The 22250-nt window shown below is 42.8% G+C and overlaps 1 protein-coding gene across 5 annotated transcripts in view; it reads right to left on the reverse strand.

Moving 5' to 3' along the window:
* The window catches only part of LOC131932817 (uncharacterized), an 86765-nt gene that overhangs the window by 49349 nt on the left and 15166 nt on the right, over positions 1–22250 (reverse strand). For 4 of the 5 annotated variants that reach the window (XM_059289733.1, XM_059289740.1, XM_059289726.1 and 1 more), the window contains exons 14-37: positions 18134–18216; positions 14099–14325; positions 13427–13615; positions 12575–12900; positions 12035–12131; positions 11717–11890; positions 11364–11594; positions 10345–10572; positions 9018–9257; positions 8076–8227; positions 7778–7872; positions 6833–6980; positions 6332–6413; positions 5638–5862; positions 5092–5328; positions 4571–4756; positions 4117–4301; positions 3395–3412; positions 2440–2545; positions 1947–2168; positions 1612–1848; positions 1163–1411; positions 771–969; positions 93–258 (exon numbers count right to left, since the gene is read on the reverse strand). In XM_059289733.1, coding sequence (XP_059145716.1) covers positions 93–258; positions 771–969; positions 1163–1411; positions 1612–1848; positions 1947–2168; positions 2440–2545; positions 3395–3412; positions 4117–4301; positions 4571–4756; positions 5092–5328; positions 5638–5862; positions 6332–6413; positions 6833–6980; positions 7778–7872; positions 8076–8227; positions 9018–9257; positions 10345–10572; positions 11364–11594; positions 11717–11890; positions 12035–12131; positions 12575–12900; positions 13427–13615; positions 14099–14325; positions 18134–18216 — 4302 coding nt within the window. Of the gene's footprint in view, positions 1–92; positions 259–770; positions 970–1162; positions 1412–1611; positions 1849–1946; positions 2169–2439; positions 2546–3394; positions 3413–4116; positions 4302–4570; positions 4757–5091; positions 5329–5637; positions 5863–6331; positions 6414–6832; positions 6981–7777; positions 7873–8075; positions 8228–9017; positions 9258–9920; positions 9937–10344; positions 10573–11363; positions 11595–11716; positions 11891–12034; positions 12132–12574; positions 12901–13426; positions 13616–14098; positions 14326–18133; positions 18217–22250 lie in introns of those variants that run through there. The other variant, XM_059289756.1, reaches the window with a different exon arrangement.

The raw sequence follows: 22250 nt of genomic DNA on the forward strand, positions 1-22250 counted from the left end.
ACAAAGTGCAAGAATGACATTTACCTAGATTATCACAAAGTGCAAGAATGTCATTTACCTAGATTGTCAAAAAGTGCAAGAATGACATTTACCTAGATTGTCACAAAGTGCAAGAATGACATTTTGAAGGCTCTCAAACGACCGGGCTGTAGCAGGGTAGAAATTGACTTGATATTTTTCTTGCAGCTGATTTAAGAAGGTTTGGACGTTGTCCAGTCTCATGCAAGTGTCCCACAGGTACAGAGAGACAGAGAGATCCTACAGAAACCAGCAAGACACTCATTAGCAATTTGTAATTAGAGCAATCACTCATTAGCTACTTGTAATCAGAGACACTCACGCCATATGCTTAACCATAACCCCAGAAAAAATATACTAATTGAATGTCCTTATGAGCTGGTGTAATTCCCCCCCCCCCCTTATAAGCTGCTGTTCTTATCTCCCCTTATGAGCTGTTGTAATTATCTCTCTCCTTATGAGCTGTTGTAATTATCTCCCCTTATGAGCTGTTGTAATTAGCTCCCCTTATGAGCTGTTGTAATTATCTCCCCTTATGAGCTGTTGTAATTATCTCCCCTTATGAGCTGTTGTAATTATCTCCCCTTATGAGCTGTTGTAATTAGCTCCCCTTATGAGCTGTTGTAATTATCTCCCCTTATGAGCTGTTGTGATTAGCTCCTCTTATGAGCTGTTGTGATTAGCTCCCCTGAGAGAGAGAGAGAGAGAGAGAGAGAGAGAGAGAGAGAGAGAGAGAGAGAGAGAGAGAGAACCTGCTGTAAGAGGAAGATGATGTTGCTGGGTAGAGTCATGATGTGTATCAGCCTCTGACTCTCTAGCTGTGTCCAGCCTGGAGTGATGGTCAGTATGTGTGTGGTTAGCTGGGCTAGCAGACTCATGTTGTTGTACACCAGGCTCAGCACTGGCTCAAAGCAGTAGTAGTTCTCTTCTAGACATCGCTGCGCTGATTTTCTGAAAACCAAAGTTCATACCCCATGATATTTCTTAATATATCCGACATTTTATAGCTATATAAATATATGTACACCAGGTTTCCTTAACATGTAAGAAAGCTAACAAATATAAGCACATTTTGTGTCTACTGTCACATGCAACAAGTGACTAAGGAATGTTTGAACAAAGAAAGATTGTAAAAATGATTTACAAGTTTGTGTCCAGTAGCTGTCCACCTGATGACCTGTTAGCCAGGAGGTCAAGCAAACACTGCCTGGCCTTGACATGGTTGCAGGTGTAGGGCGTCTCCCCGCAGGAGCTGCTCAGGCTGACTGGCCTGTCCCCACCGTAGCGACATCTGGAGATCTCAAACGTCTCATTTGATAAGTTGATCTGGGTAACGCTGCTTAAACATGAACCTCCGTGTTCTACTATACAGGCAGCACGCTCTTCAGATTGACTGAAATTAAAATGGCTGCCTTTATTTCATCATCAATCTAATGGCTATAACAGGTGACCTCTATGACCTACAAAATAAGTGACCTCCATGACCTACAAAACAAGTGACCTCTACAACCTACAAAATAAATGACCCTCTTTGACATAATTGAGTGCCCCACTCTGACCCAAACAAAAGTTAAAAAGGCCACCATTACTGACCTACAGCTTGCTGGTAAGGTCAAGCAGCGACCCAATTGGTCAACACTGCAGCCTGGTTGGACATCTATGCGGCCCAATAGTGAGCAGCGTACGCGAGTGACCAGCTGTACATCATCAGCACAGGCCTGCGATATGATGTCTACTGCATCCAGGGAGGCTCGGCGAAATGAGATGACATCATCATATGGGCAGGACTGGGTGTACGTAACAGCACACTCTACAAAGGTACGAGCTTCCCTGTCATCAAGATATGAAACATTAAATATGTGATATGCCATTGTCAGGTAAAGTGAAATGTATGCAATATATGCCATACAGCAGAGCAGGGTACTCACAGACACAGTCCAGAGCCAGAGCCAGGGCCAAAGAATGAAGAGAATCTGGAGAGACAGTCCACAGCTTGGCTGATCAGACATCTGGGGATTGGCTGGATCTCTGGACAATAACCAATCAGGAACTTGTCTCTGAGGGTGTCCAGCATTTCCAGGTGTCCAGCAATCAGATGGAGGTCACACTTCTCATTGAGTGCACTCAGTGCTGCAGCCTCGTCTATGGCACTGAGGTATACATCAAGCACTAAGTCTACTTATCTCTGCTTATAATTATCTCCACTTATATTTATCTCTGCTTATATTTATTTCTGCTTATATTTATTTTGATTCATCTAAGTCAAGCAAATTTTTATTCATTTTGTTATATTTTATCTCTGACTACAATATGCAAATCAGAAGTAATGATTAGTAAGATTAGTAAGATTAGTAAGATTAGTAAGATTAGTAAGATTAGTAAGATTAGTAAGATTAGTAAGTTTAAGTAAGAGTTCCTTACCTGCAGGCTAGGTGGCGCTGTGTCAGAGATAAAAATGGCAGGGTGAATCCCTGAACTCCATGCTGGACTATAACAGTGGCAAGGCTAGAGGCACAGCTGGTGGTCACTGGAGACAAATATGGACAGTTTTAGTGGGGGGGTGGGGGGAGGGGGAGGAGGAAAGTCTAGAGGCACAGCTGGTGGTCACTGGAGACAAATATGGACAGTTTTAGTGGGGGGGTGGGGGGAGGGGGAGGAGGAAAGTCTAGAGGCACAGCTGGTGGTCACTGGAGACAAATATGGACAGTTTTAGTGGGGGTGGAGGGAGGGGGGGGGGGGGGGTGGAGGGAGGGGGTGGGGGGGGTGGAGGGAGGGGGTGGAGAGAGGGGGTGGAGGGAGGGAGGTGGAGGGAGGGGGAGGAGGAAAGTCTAGAGGCACAGCTGGTGGTCACTGGAGACAAACATGGACAGTTTTAGTGGGGGGTGGAGGGAGGGGGAGGAGGAAAGTCTAGAGGCACAGCTGGTGGTCACTGGAGACAAATATGGACAGTTTTAGTGGGGGGTGGAGGGAGGGGGAGGAGGAAAGTCTAGAGGCACAGCTGGTGGTCACTGGAGACAAATATGGACAGTTTTAGTGGGGGTGGAGGGAGGGGGGGGGGGGGGTGGAGGGAGGGGGTGGGGGGGGTGGAGGGAGGGGGTGGAGAGAGGGGGTGGAGGGAGGGAGGTGGAGGGAGGGGGAGGAGGAAAGTCTAGAGGCACAGCTGGTGGTCACTGGAGACAAACATGGACAGTTTTAGTGGGGGGTGGAGGGGGGGGGGGGGGTGGAGGGAGGGGGGTGGAGGGAGGGAAGGGGGTGGAGGGAGGGAAGGGGGTGGAGGGAGGGGGTGGAGGGAGGGGGGCGGAGGGAGGGTGTGGAGGAAAGGGGGTGGAGGGAACAGCTGGTGGAAAAGGCATCAAATATATAATGATATACTTACCCTCAATGCTGATGTTTACTGCAAGAAAATAAAGAAGAAAGATGTAAAAAATTTAACTTTCCTAAGTGAACTATCTCTAAACAATCTTTAACCAAACTTTATCGCCAATTGTTGAAAACAACTGTACAGTTTAATGTACACTAACATCTCACAGTTTAATGTACACAAAGATTGTACCCTCTAAACAACTTTGTACAGAAAAAAATGAATGATTGTGTTAATGATGAAAAGAAAAATCTTACTTTGGATTGTTATGATTGTGTTAATGATGAAAAGAAAAGTCTTACTTTGGATTGTTATGATTGTGTTAATGATGAAAAGAAAAGTCTTACTTTGGATTGTTATGATTGTGTTAATGATGAAAAGAAAAGTCTTACTTTGGATTGTTATGATTGTGTTAATGATGAAAAGAAAAGTCTTACTTTGGATTGTTATGATTGTGTTAATGATGAAAAGAAAAGTCTTACTTTGGATTGTTATGATTGTGTTAATGATGAAAAGTCTTACTTTGGATTGTTATGATTGTGTTAATGATGAAAAGTCTTACTTTGGATTGTTATGATTGTGTTAATGATGAAAAGAAAAGTCTTACTTTGGATTGTTATGATTGTGTTAATGATGAAAAGAAAAGTCTTACTTTGGATTGTTATGATTGTGTTAATGATGAAAAGAAAAGTCTTACTTTGGATTGTTATGATTGTGTTAATGATGAAAAGTCTTACTTTGGATTGTTATGATTGTCTGTATGATCTCAGTGATGACAGCGATGACATTGTTGCCTGCTGCCGTCCCGTTTAACAGGACGTCTGTGTCATACTGCAGGAAACACAGCTGCAGCTCCTCACTGGCATTCTTCAGGTCTGGCAGGAGGTTTTGCTGGAGGTTTTGCTGGAGGTTTTCTGTAAACCTAAGGTTAGTATACAACACATGAGACAGTGATTTACTAAACTATTAGAATTTTATTTTCTGGTTTGGTCGGGAGGTTTGGTGGAGAGGTTTGTTGGGGAGGTTTGTTGGTGAGGTTTTGTGGGGAGCTTTGGTGGGGAGGTTCAGTGGGGAGGTTCAGTGGGGAGGTTCGGTGGGGAGGTTTGGTTGATAGCTAAATGCTCTACAGCCAAATGAAGCAGCACCGTTTTTGTTGATAGCTAAATAAATGACAAACAAAAGCAGACTTACCTTCTCAAGCAGCTGGCAATTTCTTGTTGAGGGAGGGTTTGATTGACAAGACTGACATTAGGCTGACAAACATCAGGGAGGAGATCCTGCAGCCATTTTAGCTGACTTTCTACCCTGACCAGTTGACACGCTGATGTGCAGCCTTTGACCGCTTGTCTCATGCATGACACCGTCTCATTAAACTCACTGAAAAAATTGTCAGCCAGTTTAAAAAACATCAAATAATTTCTTCTGTATGTGGTAATTATTGCGTTCATTTAAATAGATCACAATCATACATACAGACAGGTAGCTCTGCTTTTAACTACTTACAGACAGGTAGCTCTGCTTACAACTACTTACAGACAGGTAGCTCTGCTTAAACTATTTACAGACAGGTAGCTCTGCTTACAACTACTTACAGACAGGTAGCTCTGCTTACAACTACTTACAGACAGGTAGCTCTGCTAATAACTACTTATAGACAGGTAGCTCTGCTTACAACTACTTACAGACAGATAGCTCAGCTTATAACTACTTACAGACAGGTAGCTCTGCTTATAACTGTGATGTTGTCTGTACCAAATACAGTGTGCACACATGTCAATGCATCAAGTGGCCGACAGCTGTCTTCCACAACAAAATCAAATTGGTCTGAACAGTTGAGGCTCCCAACCAGAGACTCCAGACTCCTGGCTGTGTTGTCTATCAAGCTGTAAGTCTCTAGGGGGCAGGACTTTTTGGCTTGGCTGGCTTGTTGGCGGCTCTCATTTATAGCTCTGTAACATTGGGAAACTTATACAATCATTTCTTTAAAGTATTTTAACTTAATACTCTAAAGAGAAAAAAAATCTAATATTGTATATATTACATTAGATTACATTAGATTACATTAGATTACAATAGATTAGATTAGATTACATTATATATATAAATAAATATAAATAAATAAATAAATATATATATATATATATATATATATATATATATATATATATATATATATATATATATATATATATATATATATATATATATATACACACACACATATATAATTTTTTCCTTTATTGAATGATCATACTTACTTGCAAAGGGCCTCTGTTGTCATTTCTAAGCCATTAGTATTGATGTAAAGTGCAGTGGTTGTGATTGGGCCAAGATCACATGTCTGATTAGCCTCCTGGATGTAGCAGACTTTGATCTCTGCGTCCAAGTTCAGCGAGGACATGGCGCTGACCAGAGATCTCATTCCTCCAAGTTCACATTCTACACGCGCCTTCTTGATGCATTCCAGAGCAGCATCAGCTGATCTATACAAACACATGGTGAGTTAAAAAAACATAAAATAAAGACTCTGTACAAAGAGACAACTGTGTAACAAAAATGATAATGTGAACTACAATTATATAATAATGTGAACTACATCTATATGATAATGTAAACTACATCTATATGATAATGTAAACTACAACTATATGATAATGTGAGCTACAACTATATGATAATTTGAACTACAACTATATAATGTGAACTACAACTATATGATAATGTGAGCTACAACTATATGATAATGTGAGCTACAACTATATGATAATGTGAACTACAACTATATAATGTGAACTACAACTATATAATGTGAACTACAACTATATAATGTGAACTACAACTATATGATAATGTGAACTACAACTATATAATGTGAGCTACAACTATATAATGTGAACTACAGTTATATAATATGAACTACAACTATCTTAAAGAAGGTTTTATGAACGGTACCTGCACTGAATGTGGTCACCTTGTACAAACTGGGTGCTCAAGTCAAGAACACAGGCAGCCATCCCAGTCATGTTACATGAACCTGATACAAGAAAGTTATGTTACAGGAACCTATCAAACCTTACCATCTAGTGATCCATTATCAAAAACTTACCATCTAGTGATCCATTATCAAAAACTTACCATCTAGTGGTCCATTATCAAAACCTTACCATCTAGTGATCCATTATCAAAACCTTACCATCTAGTGATCCATTATCAAAAACTTACCATCTAGTGGTCCATTATCAAAAACTTACCATCTAGTGGTCCAATATTAAAACTTACCATCTAGTGATACATTATCAAAAACTTACCATCTAGTGGTCCATTATCAAAAACTTACCATCTAGTGGTCCATTATCAAAAACTTACCATCTAGTGGTCCATTATCAAAAACTTACCATCTAGTGGTCCATTATCAAAAACTTACCATCTAGTGGTCCATTATCAAAAACTTACCATCTAGTGGTCCATTATCAATGTCATTACACAAATTGTCTGAACAGCAGTAGTTGCATTTTTTATTAAAGCATCCTTGCTTGCAAGCTTGTCTTGGCTTACAACCTTTTGATGTAGCTTTACCATCAGTGGCTACAGTCTCACACACCTGCATTAATGACAGATTAATGACTGGTAGACTAGTCCCACATCCATTTTGAAAAAAAAAAGCTAATCAAATAACAGAAAGTTCAGTCAACCATATGTTGACATAATTTTGTTGTTAAACATGAGATCAAATGAGTGACATTTTAACCAACAGACAAACAAAGAGACAGACAAACAAAGAAACAGACAAAGAGACAGACAAACAAAGAAACAGACAAAGAAACATACAAAAAACAGAGCAACAGACAAACAGAGCAACAGACAAACAGAGCTACAGACAAAAAGAGCAACAGACAAACAGAGCAACAGACAAACAGAGCAACAGACAAACAGAGCAACAGACAAACAGAGCAACAGACAAACAGAGCAACAGACAAACAGAGCAACAGACAAACAGAGCAACAAACAGAGCAACAGACAAACAGAGCAACAGACAAACAGAGCAACAGACAAACAGAGCAACAGACAAACAGAGCAACAGACAAACAGAGCAACAGACAAACAGAGCAACAGACAAACAGAGCAACAGACAAACAGAGCTACAGACAAACAGAGCAACAGACAAACAGAGCAACAGACAAACAGAGCAACAAACAGAGCAACAGACAAACAGAGCAACAGACAAACAGAGCAACAGACAAACAGAGCAACAGACAAACAGAGCAACAGACAAACAGAGCAACAGACAAACAGAGCAACAGACAAACAGAGCAACAGACAAACAGAGCAACAGACAAACAGAGCAACAGACAAACAAAGCAACAGACAAAGAAGAAAGAGTGAGAGATGAGGAAGTACCTCATTGTGTCTGCAGGTCTCTGTCCCAGCTCCGGCATCACATGACCTCTGGCCATTGCCTTGACAGGTGTAGCACTGTAGAGACTCCTGTCTGGCTGTAAAACACACACAGTCATCTACTCACTCTCTCGGCTCTAAAGCTTTGTTACGGCTCATTTGTTACGGCTCATTTGTTACGGCTCATTATCAAATGCTTTTTTACTGCTAATTATGAAACTGAACCCCTTAACAAAATAATTTTGATTTGAGAACAATTCTATCTTGCTGCATAAAAAAAAGAATTTAAAAAAGTACTAACGCTGGCATATCCTGGTCATAGAAGAGTAGAGAGCTTCCATCATTCTCCTGACAATCTTGGCCTGAACATTTTCTTTCTGCAGGTTTAATGTGGCATTCACACATGGCCAAGCTATCTCAATCTCTCGACACAAGTCATTAGCACGAGTCAACCTGTAAGATGTAAAATAGTTTAAATCATCAATACAAGTCAAAACATTCTAGAAATCTAATCATCAATAGAAGCCAAAACATTCTAGAAATCTAATCATCAATACAAGTCAAAACATTCTAGAAATCTAATCATCAATACAAGTCAAAACATTCTAGAAATCTAATCATCAATACAAGTCAAAACATTCTAGAAATCTAATCATCAATACAAGTCAAAACATTCTAGAAATCAAGCTAACAAGTTAACTCTTGTCCTAAAGCTGCTGGCTTGTCGAAGCAAGATAAAAGAGTTCAGGCCACCTACACTGAGGCTGCTAAAGAAAGAGTTCAGGCCACCTACACTTTGGCTGCTAAAGAAAGAGTTCGGACCACTTACACTGAGGCTGAAGGCATGCTAAAGAAAGAGTTCAGGCCACCTACACTGAGGCTGCTGGTATGCTAAAGAAAGAGTTCAGGCCACCTACACTGAGGCTGCTAAAGAAAGAGTTCAGGCCACCTACACTTTGGCTGCTAAAGAAAGAGTTCGGACCACTTACACTGAGGCTGAAGGCATGCTAAAGAAAGAGTTCAGGCCACCTACACTGAGGCTGCTGGTATGCTAAAGAAAGAGTTCAGGCCACCTACACTGAGGCTGCTAAAGAAAGAGTTCGGACCACCTACACTTACACTGAGGCTGCTAAAGAAAGAGTTCAGGCCACCTACACTTAGGCTGCTGGTATGCTAAAGAAAGAGTTCAGGCCACCTACACTGAGGCTGTTGGTATGCTAAAGAAAGAGTTCAGGCCACCTACACTGAGGTGTTGTCTGCCTCCACCTGGTCCCACAAGTCCACTATGCTGAACCCCAGCAGGGAGTAGATTTTATTTTCCAACACATCCACACAGGTGGCCAGCTGGTCTTTGGGCTCTTCACATTCCAGTGTCCTCCACTTTTTGATGGTTTGCTCCAAGCTTTCAGTCACAGACAAGATGGTCAGGCCATCACAGTTCTCTGTCAACTGGGACACACAGTCACGGGCCATGGTGATTTTTCTAGGGGGATAAACAGGTGTAAACATCAACAGGTGTAAAACATCAACAGGTGTAAACATCAACAGGTATAAAACATCAACAGGTGTAAACATCAACAGCTGTAAACATCAACAGGTGTAAACATCAACAGGTATAAAACATCAACAGGTGTAAACATCAACAGGTGTAAACATCAACAGGTGTAAACATCAACAGGTGTAAACATCAACAGGTGTAAACATCAACAGGTGTAAACATCAACAGGTGTAAACATCAAAAGGTGTAAACATTAACAGGTGTAAACATTAACAGGTGTAAACATTAACAGGTGTAAACATCAACAGGTGTAAACATCAACAGGTGTAAAACATCAACAGGTGTAAACATCAACAGGTGTAAACATCAACAGGTGTAAACATCAACAGGTGTAAACATCAAAAGGTGTAAACATTAACAGGTTTAAACATTAACAGGTGTAAACATTAACAGGTGTAGACATTAACAGGTGTAAACATTAACAGGTGTAGACATCAACAGGTGTAAACATCAAAAGATGTAAACATCAAAAGATGTAAACATCAAAAGGTGTAAACATTAACAGGTGTAAACATTAACAGGTGTAAACATTAACAGGTGTAGACATCAATAAGTGTAAACCTTGTCACTGACCCCCCTGATACTTACATGCAGATGACCTTGTCACTGACCCCCCCTGATACTTACATGCAGATGACCTTGTCACTGACCCCCCTGATACTTACATGCAGATGACCTTGTCACTGACCCCCCCTGATACTTACATGCAGATGACCTTGTCACTGACCCCCCTGATACTTACATGCAGATGACCTTGTCACTGACCCCCCTGATACTTACATGCAGATGACCTTGTCACTGACCCCCCCCCCCTGATACTTACATGCAGATGACCTTGTCACTGACCCCCCTGATACTTACATGCAGATGACCTTGTCAATGACCCCCTGATACTTACATGCAGATGACCTTGTCACTGACCCCCCTGATACTTACATGCAGATGACCTTGTCACTGACCCCCCTGATACTTACATGCAGATGACCTTGTCACTGACCCCCCTGATACTTACATGCAGATGGCCTTGTCACTGAGCCCCTGAGAGTTGACCTGGAGTTGGGAGAGATCTGTCACACACTTCATGGCCCTGGCTGCAGGACACTGGGTGACCGGGGGCTGGACGCAGGACTCCTCCAGCTGGGAGTTGAGCTTGCTGACAATCTCCAGCACTGTCAACCTCTTGCACTCCTCACAGCCTGCCACGTGACTGCGTGCACACAGCTCGCTCTCCTCAACTTGTCTGCAGAAAAACTCAGTCACATACACACAAGTTGGTTGGCACAGGTAAGGCATGATATCATGGCACAGGTAAGGAAGTCATGATATCATGGCACAGGTAAGGAAGTCATGACATCATGGCACAAGTAAGGAAGGCATGACATCATGGCACAGGTAAGGAAGTCATGATATCATGGCACAGGTAAGGAAGTCATGACATCATGGCACAAGTAAGGAAGGCATGACATCATGGCACAGGTAAGAAAGTCATGACATCATGGCACAAGTAAGGAAGGCATGACATCATGGCACAAGTAAGGAAGGCATGACATCATGGCACAGGTAAGAAAGTCATGACATCATGGCACAGGTAAGAAAGTCATGACATCATGGCACAAGTAAGGAAGGCATGACATCATGGCACAGGTAAGAAAGTCATGACATCATGGCATAGGCAAGGAAGGCATGACATTATTTTTCTAAGACACTCTATCACAACTTGAGTAAAGTTGTGTCAATAGTATCAGTAGCGTAGCGAGGGGTGGGGCGGGGGGACATATGTCCCCGGGCGCCGACCTTAGGGGGGCGCCAAATTGAAAGTTTGAGGGGGGGGGGGGGGCAAATGAAAAGTTCGAGGGGGGGGGTGCAAATCGAAAATTTGCTCCCAAGGGGGCGCCAAATTGAATGTATGTCCCCGGGCGCCGGGAAGGGTCGCTACGCCTCTGAATAGTATCAAGCATTTTTAAGGTATTATTGTGACATAAAGGCTGAAGAAATCAAGCGATGAGAGATGGTGAAAAATGTGAAACTTACGGGCACAGAGCCTCCCAGTCTGGGAAAGGCTGTTTGGCCATGTGATGTACGTCCATGATGCAGTTGACAGCTGCAGCAGGATCACATTCACACGGAACTGTCATGCTGGAGTTACTGCTGGAGTTGATGCCGTGAGCTCTGGACAGCTTCTCTACCAGCTTGATGAACTCTAGCAGTACTGGCCCTTTACAGCTGCTGGCTGCTTCTTTAATACATCTTTCTAGAGTTTGGCTGGAGTAAGATTTAAAAACTACTTGAGACAAAATGAAACTAGTTTCTGTTAATCAAATGTAGATTATAAAACCATCTGAAACAATGATGTTTTACAAATGAGGTCAAAAGTTTGTTCTTACAAAAACTGGCTGTTACTGTAGGTCTGCTGGGTGAAGCATGACCTGATGGCGCTATAGTTGCAGGCTGGCATCAGGTTGTCTTGTTGACAGACCAGGCTGAAGGTGGCTGTCATGTTTTCTACAGACACATTGCCACACTTGCTGTACCAGCTGCTCATTAGGGGGAGGACATTCCTGGGGAAATACATTTTTGTCAAATAGCCTGAACTATTATACAATTTGTTTCTTCATTTAGACTAAACTAGCATACAGTTCAATGAAACAAAAGATAGAGATGTGACTGGAATTGGAATCAGTTGCTACCTGTGTGTGACTTACCTGCAAAGACTTGTGTCATAGGTTCCAGTGAGTACTGACATTGAGGCTTTAAATATTGATGACAGGAGGTCAGTATCTACTTTACACCCTGCGCTACCTACAGATTTAAAATAATATCTGCTTTACACCCTGTGCTACCTACAGATTTAAAATAATATCTACTTAACACCCTGTGCTACCTACAGATTTAAAATAATATCTGCTTAACACCCTGTGCTACCTACAGATTTAAAATAATATCTGCTTTACACCCTGTGCTACCTACAGATTTAAAATATCTACTTAACACCCTGTGCTACCTACAGATTTAAAATAATATCTGCTTTACACCCTGCGCTACCTACAGATTTAAAATAATATCTGCTTTACACCCTGTGCTACCTACAGATTTAAAATAATATTGTCTAGGCTAACTGAAGAGCTAAATTATGTCTGTTTAGTCATTTAGACACTACTCATGTCTTTTATAACAAACTAAAAAGGTTTGATCAATTGAATACATTATATAACAGACTAGAAATGTGTTTTTTAAGGACTTACTGGCACTCAAGTACATGTCAAAGTCAGCTAAGAGTGATTCCACTTTTGCCAGTCTAAAATCGTGGAGTAAAACATCTTGGAAACAAGTAAGAACACTTTTCACATCATAGCCTTGCTTCATGTACGTCAAACACTCATATGTCATGAGGTGTACGTGTGTGATGTTGTAGACCTTAGGGCTGGCAGCTGAGAGATAAGAGTTGGCTGTAGCCTTGCTGCAGTTCTCTGAGCTGTAGACCAAATCTATCACGCCATACAGCAGGGACGACTGCTCTACTGGACTACAGCCTACAACAGCCCTGTTCATACAGTCAACAGCACTCTGCCTAGAGAATAATAAAAGTCATAGTCAACAGCACTCTGCCTAGAGAATAACAAAAGTCATACAGTCAACAGCACTCTGCCTAGAGAATAATAAAAGTCATACAGTCAACAGCACTCTGCCTAGAGAATAATAAAAGTCATACAGTCAACAGCACTCTGCCTAGAGAATAATAAAAGTCATACAGTCAACAGCACTCTGCCTAGAGAATAACAAAAGTCATACAGTCAACAGCACTCTGCCTAGAGAATGAACAAAAGTCATACAGTCAACAGCACTCTGCCTAGAGAATAACAAAAGTCATGATCAAACTTTGTTTTTGCATTAAATTAGTTAGGTACTTTTAATTTTTTTTTTCTTACTGACAGCAGCTGACATTAGATGACTTACTGACAGTAGCTGTCATTAGATTAGACTTACTGACAGTAGCTGTCACTAGATTAGACTAACTGACAGTAGCTGTCATTAGATTAGACTTACTGACAGCAGCTGTCATTAGACTTACTGACAGTAGCTGTCATTAGACTTACTGACAGTAGTTGCCTGTAGCCTGCAGGCACTGAGCTTTGAGCTGCTGTAGGGTGGGGCAGACATTGCCGCAGGTGGGGGAGTTGAGGACAACATCTTCCAGGGGTGTGTTGATGTAGGTCAAGTTCAACACTCCTTGTCTGTCCCCTAGGGAACATCCCCTCAGGTAGCTGGCTAAAGCTGTCAGATTGCTAGGTGGGAGATTAACAGTTGTCTCATATATAGAGTCAAAGTAAGAAACCTTTTGTACACAAAAGCATGTTGAAATAATTGTACACAAGCATGTTAAAATATTTGTACACACAATCATGTTGAAACATTTGTACACACAATCATGTTGAAATATTTGTACACACAATCATGTTGAAATATTTGTACACACAATCATGTTGAAATATTTGTACACACAATCATGTTAAAATATTTGTACACAAAATCATGTTGAAATACTTGTACACACAATCATGTTGAAACATTTGTACACACAATCATGTTGAAACATTTGTTCACACAATCATGTTGAAATACTTGTACACACAATCATGTTGAAATTTTTGTACACAAAATCATGTTGAAATACTTGTATACACAATCATGTTGAAGTACTTGTACACAAGCATGTTGAAATATTTGTACACAATTATGTTGAAATATTTGTAAAGTTGAATGCCAACCTTGCTCTGCCCCGAGCTAGTATTTCATTGGCTGCTGCTTGTGTGTCACATGTGCATGTCAACTCCGTCCCAGCCTCAGTTAGCTGGTTGCACAAGTTGAACTCACAGTAAACCTGACGACCTTCCTCTGATAGTTCTCCATGGCAGGACTCTCGCAGGGCACAACTTTGTTTGTTTACAGCTGGGGGCTGGCCTTGTGAGCTCACATTCACTGTCATAGAGCAGACCTGAGGGGAAACAAATTGACTCATTGGGCAACATAGGGCAACATGGGGCGACATGGGGCAAAACATGGGGCGACATGAGGCAAAACATGGGGCGACATGGGGCAACATTGGGCAAAACATGGGGCGACATGAGGCAAAACATGGGGCGACATGGGGCAAAACATGGGGCAACATAGGGCAACATGGGGCAACATTGGGCAAACATGGGGCGACATAGGGCGACATGGGGCAAAACAGGGCAAAACATGGGGCAACATGGGGCAAAACATGGGGCGACAGGGCAAAACATGGGCAACATAGGGCAAAACATGGGGCAACATGGGGCAAAACATGGGGCGACATAGGGCAACATGGGGCGACATGGGGCAAAACATGGGGCGACATGAGGCAAAACATGGGGCGACATGGGGCAACATTGGGCAAAACATGGGGCGACATGAGGCAAAACATGGGGCGACATGGGGCAAAACATGGGGCAACATAGGGCAACATGGGGCAACATTGGGCAAAACATGGGGCGACATAGGGCGACATGGGGCAAAACAGGGCAAAACATGGGGCAACATGGGGCAAAACATGGGGCGACAGGGCAAAACATGGGCAACATAGGGCAAAACATGGGGCAACATGGGGCAAAACATGGGGCGACATAGGGCAACATAGGGCAACATGGGGCGGCATGGGGCAAAACATGGGGCGACAGGGCAACATAGGGCAACATGGGGCAAAACATGGGGCGACATAGGACAACATGGGGCAAAACATGGGGCGGCATGGGGCAAAACATGGGGCGACATAGGGCAACATGAGGCAAAACATGGGGAGACATAGGGCAAAACATGGGGCGACATTGGGCAACATGGGGCAAAACATGGGGTGGCAAAGGGCAAAACATGGGGAGACATAGGGCAAAACATGGGGCGACATAGTGTGACATGGGGCAAAACAGGGCAAAACATGGGGCGACATAGGGCAACATGGGGCAAAACATGGGGCGACTTGGGGCAAAACATGGGGTGACATAGGGCAACATAGGGGCAAAACATAGGGCGACATAGGGCAAAACATGGGGCGACATAGGGCAACATGGGGCAAAACATGGGGAGACAGGGCAAAACATGGGGCAAAATATGGGGCAACATAGGGCAACATAGGGGCAAAACATAGGGCAACATAGGGCAAAACATGGGGCGACATAGCGCAAAACATGGGGTGACATAGGGCAATATGGGGCAAAACATGGGGCAAAACATGGGGCAATATGGGGGGGGGGGGCTGGCCTTGTGCGCTCACATTCACTGGTTCTGTGTCAGTCAAGTGTTACCTGGTGTCAGTCAAGTGTTACCTGGTGTCAGTCAAGTGTTACCTGGTGTCAGTCAAGTGTTACCTGGTGTCAGTCAAGTGTTACCTGGTGTCAGTCAAGTGTTACCTGGTGTCAGTCAAGTGTTACCTGGTGTCAGTCAAGTGTTACCTGGTGTCAGTCAAGTGTTACCTGGTGTCAGTCAAGTGTTACCTGGTGTCAGTCAAGTGTTACCTGGTGTCAGTCAAGTGTTACCTGGTGTCAGTCAAGTGTTACCTGGTGTCAGTCAAATGTTACCTGGTGTCAGTCAAGTGTTACCTGGTGTCAGTCAAGTGTTACCTGGTGTCAGTCAAGTGTTACCTGGTGTCAGTCAAGTGTTACCTGGTGTCAGTCAAGTGTTACCTGGTGTCAGTCAAGTGTTACCTGGTGTCAGTCAAGTGTTACCTGGTGTCAGTCAAGTGTTACCTGGTGTCAGTCAAGTGTTACCTGGTGTCAGTCAAGTGTTACCTGGTGTCAGTCAAGTGTTACCTGGTGTCAGTCAAATGTTACCTGGTGTCAGTCAAGTGTTACCTGGTGTCAGTCAAGTGTTCCCTGGTGTCAGTCAAGTGTTACCTGGTGTCAGTCAAGTGTTACCTGGTGTCAGTCAAGTGTTACCTGGTGTCAGTCAAGTGTTACCTGGTGTCAGTCAAGTGTTACCTGGTGTCAGTCAAGTGTTACCTGGTGTCAGTCAAGTGTTACCTGGTGTCAGTCAAGTGTTACCTGGTGTCAGTCAAATGTTACCTGGTGTCAGTCAAGTGTTACCTGGTGTCAGTCAAGTGTTACCTGGTGTCAGTCAAGTGTTACCTGGTGTCAGTCAAGTGTTACCTGGTGTCAGTCAAGTGTTACCTGGTGTCAGTCAAGTGTTACCTGGTGTCAGTCAAGTGTTACCTGGTGTCAGTCAAGTGTTACCTGGTGTCAGTCAAGTGTTACCTGGTGTCAGTCAAGTGTTACCTGGTGTCAGTCAAGTGTTACCTGGTGTCAGTCAAATGTTACCTGGTGTCAGTCAAGTGTTACCTGGTGTCAGTCAAGTGTTCCCTGGTGTCAGTCAAGTGTTACCTGGTGTCAGTCAAGTGTTACCTGGTGTCAGTCAAGTGTTACCTGGTGTCAGTCAAGTGTTACCTGGTGTCAGTCAAGTGTTACCTGGTGTCAGTCAAGTGTTACCTGGTGTCAGTCAAGTGTTACCTGGTGTCAGTCAAGTGTTACCTGGTGTCAGTCAAATGTTACCTGGTGTCAGTCAAGTGTTACCTGGTGTCAGTCAAGTGTTACCTGGTGTCAGTCAAGTGTTACCTGGTGTCAGTCAAGTGTTACCTGGTGTCAGTCAAGTGTTACCTGGTGTCAGTCAAGTGTTACCTGGTGTCAGTCAAGTGTTACCTGGTGTCAGTCAAGTGTTACCTGGTGTCAGTCAAGTGTTACCTGGTGTCAGTCAAGTGTTACCTGGATCTGTGTCAGTCAAGTGTTACCTGGTGTAAGTCAAGTGTTACCTGATGTCAGTCAAGTGTTACCTGGTGTCAGTCAAGTGTTACCTGGATCTGTGACAGTCAAGTGTTACCTGGTGTCAGTCAAGTGTTACCTGATGTCAGTCAAGTGTTACCTGGTGTCAGTCAAGTGTTACCTGGTGTCAGTCAAGTGTTACCTGGATCTGTGTCAGTCAAGTGTTACCTGATGTCAGTCAAGTGTTATCTGATGTCAGTCAAGTTACCTGGATCTCTGTCAGTTAAGTGTTACCTGGTTTCAGTTAAGTGTTACCTGGTGTCAGTAAAGTGTTACCTGGATCTGTGTCAGTCAAGTGTTACCTGGATCTGTGTCAGTCAAGTGTTACCTGGTGTCATGTCAAGTGTTACCTGGATCTGTGTTAGTCAAGTGTTACCTGGATCTGTGTCAGTCAAGTGTTACCTAGTGTCAGTCAAGTGTTACCTGATGTCAGTCAAGTGTTACCTGATGTCAGTCAAGTGTTACCTGGTGTCAGTCAAGTGTTACCTGATGTCAGTCAAGTGTTACCTGATGTCAGTCAAGTGTTACCTGATGTCAGTCAAGTGTTACCTGGTGTCAGTCAAGTGTTACCTGATGTCAGTCAAGTGTTACCTGGATCTGTGTCAGTCAAGTGTTATCTGTTGTCAGTCAAGTGTTACCTGGATCTGTGTCAGTCAAGTGTTACCTGGTGTCAGTCAAGTGTTATCTGATGTCAGTCAAGTGTTACCTGATGTCAGTCAAGTGTTACCTGGACTTGTGTCAGTCAAGTGTTACCTGGATCTGTGTCAGTCAAGTGTTATCTGTTGTCAGTCAAGTGTTACCTGGATCTGTGTCAGTCAAGTGTTACCTGGTGTCAGTCAAGTGTTACCTGGTGTCAGTCAAGTGTTACCTGATGTCAGTCAAGTGTTATCTGGTGTCAGTCTAGTGTTATCTGGTGTTAGTCTAGTGTTACCTGGTGTCAGTCAAGTGTTACCTGGATCTGTGTCAGTCAAGTGTTACCTGTTTGTCCTGAGCGCATGTTTCAACAGTTTGAGTGCAGGTCTGACCACTGCAGGCAGTTGACCAGCAATGTAATCTGGGAGCTGGAATAGAGAACAAGGTTTAAAATGTCTGGGGTAGAGGACAAGGTTTAAAATGTCTGGGGTAGAGGACATGGTTTAAAATGGGTAGAGGACAAGGTTTAAAATGTGTGGGGTAGAGGACATGGTTTAAAATGGGTAGAGGACAAGGTTTAAAATGTGTGGGGTAGAGGACAAGGTTTAAAATGTCTGGGGTAGAGGACAAGGTTTAAAATGTCTGGGGTAGAGGACAAGGTTTAAAATGTCTGGGGTAGAGAACTAGGTTTAAAATGGGTAGAGGACAAGGTTTAAAATGTCTGGGGTAGAGGACAAGGTTTAAAATGTCTGGGGTAGAGAACAAGGTTTAAAATGTCTGGGGTAGAGGACAAGGTTTAAAATGTCTGGAGTAGAGGACAAGGTTTAAAATGTCTGGGGTAGAGGACAAGGTTTAAAATGGGTAGAGGACAAGGTTTAAAATGTCTGGGGTAGAGGACAAGGTTTAAAATGTCTGGGGTAGAGAACAAGGTTTAAAATGTCTGGGGTAGAGGACAAGGTTTAAAATGTCTGGGGTAAAGGACAAGGTTTAAAATGTCTGGGGTAGAGGACAAGGTTTAAAATGTCTGGGGTAGAGGACAAGGTTTAAAATGTCTGGGGTAGAGGACAAGGTTTAAAATGTGTGGGGTAGAGGACAAGGTTTAAAATGTCTGGGGTAGAGGACAAGGTTTAAAATGTCTGGGGTAGAGGACAAGGTTTAAAATGTCTGGGGTAGAGAACAAGGTTTAAAATGTCTGGGGTAGAGGACAAGGTTTAAAATGTCTGGGGTAGAGGACATGGTTTAAAATGTCTGGGGTAGAGGACAAGGTTTAAAATGTCTGGGGTAGAGGACAAGGTTTAAAATGTCTGGGGTAGAGGACAAGGTTTAAAATGGGTAGAGGACAAGGTTTAAAATGTCTGGGGTAGAGGACAAGGTTTAAAATGTCTGGGGTAGAGGACAAGGTTTAAAATGTCTGGGGTAGAGGACAAGGTTTAAAATGTCTGGGGTAGAGGACAAGGTTTAAAATGGGTAGAGGACAAGGTTTAAAATGTCTGGGGTAGAGGACAAGGTTTAAAATGTCTGGGGTAGAGAACAAGGTTTAAAATGTCTGGGGTAGAGAACAAGGTTTAAAATGTCTGGGGTAGAGGACAAGGTTTAAAATGTCTGGGGTAGAGAACAAGGTTTAAAATGTCTGGGGTAGAGGACAAGGTTTAAAATGTCTGGGGTAGAGGACAAGGTTTAAAATGGGTAGAGGACAAGGTTTAAAATGTCTGGGGTAGAGGACAAGGTTTAAATTGTCTGGGGTAGAGGACAAGGTTTAAAATGTCTGGGGTAGAGGACAAGGTTTAAAATGTCTGGGGTAGAGGACAAGGTTTAAAATGTCTGGGGTAGAGAACAAGGTTTAAAATGTCTGGGGTAGAGGACAAGGTTTAAAATGTCTGGGGTAGAGGACAAGGTTTAAAATGTCTGGGGTAGAGGACAAGGTTTAAAATGTCTGGGGTAGAGGACAAGGTTTAAAATGTCTGGGGTAGAGGACAAGGTTTAAAATGTCTGGGGTAGAGGACAAGGTTTAAAATGTCTGGGGTAGAGGACAAGGTTTAAAATGTCTGGGGTAGAGGACAAGGTTTAAAATGTCTGGGGTAGAGGACAAGGTTTAAAATGTCTGGGGTAGAGGACAAGGTTTAAAATGTCTGGGGTAGAGGACAAGGTTTAAAAAGGGTAGAGGACAAGGTTTAAAATGTCTGGGGTAGAGGACAAGGTTTAAAATGTCTGGGGTAGAGAACAAGGTTTAAAATGTCTGGGGTAGAGGACAAGGTTTAAAATGTCTGGGGTAGAGGACAAGGTTTAAAATGTCTGGGGTAGAGGACAAGGTTTAAAATGTCTGGGGTAGAGAACAAGGTTTAAAATGTCTGGGGTAGAGGACAAGGTTTAAAATGTCTGGGGTAGAGAACAAGGTTTAAAATGTCTGGGGTAGAGGACAAGGTTTAAAATGTCTGGGGTAGAGGACAAGGTTTAAAATGTCTGGGGTAGAGGACAAGGTTTAAAATGTCTGGGGTAGAGGACAAGGTTTAAAAAGGGTAGAGGACAAGGTTTAAAATGTCTGGGGTAGAGGACAAGGTTTAAAATGTCTGGGGTAGAGAACAAGGTTTAAAATGTCTGGGGTAGAGGACAAGGTTTAAAATGTCTGGGGTAGAGGACAAGGTTTAAAATGTCTGGGGTAGAGGACAAGGTTTAAAATGTCTGGGGTAGAGGACAAGGTTTAAAATGTCTGGGGTAGAGGACAAGGTTTAAAATGTCTGGGGTAGAGGACAAGGTTAAAAATGTCTGGGGTAGAGGACAAGGTTTAAAATGTCTGGGGTAGAGGACAAGGTTTAAAATGTCTGGGGTAGAGGACAAGGTTTAAAATGTCTGGGGTAGAGGACAAGGTTTAAAATGTCTGGGGTAGAGGACAAGGTTTAAAATGTCTGGGGTAGAGGACAAGGTTTAAAATGTCTGGGGTAGAGGACAAGGTTAAAAATGTCTGGGGTAGAGGACAAGGTTTAAAATGTCTGGGGTAGAGGACAAGGTTTAAAATGTCTGGGGTAGAGGACAAGGTTTAAAATGTCTGGGGTAGAGGACAAGGTTTAAAATGTCTGGGGTAGAGGACAAGGTTTAAAATGTCTGGGGTAGAGAACAAGGTTTAAAATGTCTGGGGTAGAGGACAAGGTTTAAAATGTCTGGGGTAGAGGACAAGGTTTAAAATGTCTGGGGTAGAGGACAAGGTTTAAAATGTCTGGGGTAGAGGACAAGGTTTAAAATGTCTGGGGTAGAGGACAAGGTTTAAAATGTCTGGGGTAGAGGACAAGGTTTAAAATGTCTGGGGTAGAGGACAAGGTTTAAAATGGGTAGAGGACAAGGTTTAAAATGTCTGGGGTAGAGGACAAGGTTTAAAATGTCTGGGGTAGAGAACAAGGTTTAAAATGTCTGGGGTAGAGAACTAGGTTTAAAATGTGTGGGGTAGAGGACAAGGTTTAAAATGGGTAGAGGACAAGGTTTAAAATGTCTGGGGTAGAGAACAAGGTTTAAAATGTCTGGGGTAGAGGACAAGGTTTAAAATGTCTGGGGTAGAGAACTAGGTTTAAAATGTGTGGGGTAGAGGACAAGGTTTAAAATGTCTGGGGTAGAGGACAAGGTTTAAAATGTCTGGGGTAGAGGACAAGGTTTAAAATGTCTGGGGTAGAGGACAAGGTTTAAAATGTCTGGGGTAGAGGACAAGGTTTAAAATGTCTGGGGTAGAGAACTAGGTTTAAAATGGGTAGAGGACAAGGTTTAAAATGTCTGGGGTAGAGGACAAGGTTTAAAATGTCTGGGGTAGAGGACAAGGTTTAAAATGGGTAGAGGACAAGGTTTAAAATGTCTGGGGTAGAGGACAAGGTTTAAAATGTCTGGGGTAGAGGACAAGGTTTAAAATGGGTAGAGAACAAGGTTTAAAATGTCTGGGGTAGAGGACAAGGTTTAAAATGTCTGGGGTAGAGGACAAGGTTTAAAATGTCTGGGGTAGAGGACAAGGTTTAAAATGTCTGGGGGAGAGGACAAGGTTTAAAATGTCTGGGGTAGAGGACAAGGTTTAAAATGTCTGGGGTAGAGAACAAGGTTTAAAATGTCTGGGGTAGAGGACAAGGTTTAAAATGTCTGGGGTAGAGAACAAGGTTTAAAATGTCTGGAGTAGAGGACAAGGTTTAAAATGTCTGGGGTAGAGGACAAGGTTTAAAATGTCTGGGGTAGAGAACAAGGTTTAAAATGTCTGGGGTAGAGGACAAGGTTAAAAATGTCTGGGATAGAGAACAAGGTTTAAAATGTGTGGGGTAGAGGACAAGGTTTAAAATGTCTGGGGTAGAGGACAAGGTTTAAAAAGTCTGGGGTAGAGAACAAGGTTTAAAATGTCTGGGGTAGAGGACAAGGTTTAAAATGTCTGGGGTAGAGGACAAGGTTTAAAATGTCTGGGGTAGAGGACAAGGTTTAAAATGTCTGGGGTAGAGGACAA

This window comes from Physella acuta, unplaced genomic scaffold (genome assembly GCF_028476545.2).
Source record: "Physella acuta isolate Inbredline_101_S28 unplaced genomic scaffold, ASM2847654v3 ptg000105l, whole genome shotgun sequence".
Lineage (NCBI taxonomy): Eukaryota > Metazoa > Mollusca > Gastropoda > Physidae > Physella > Physella acuta.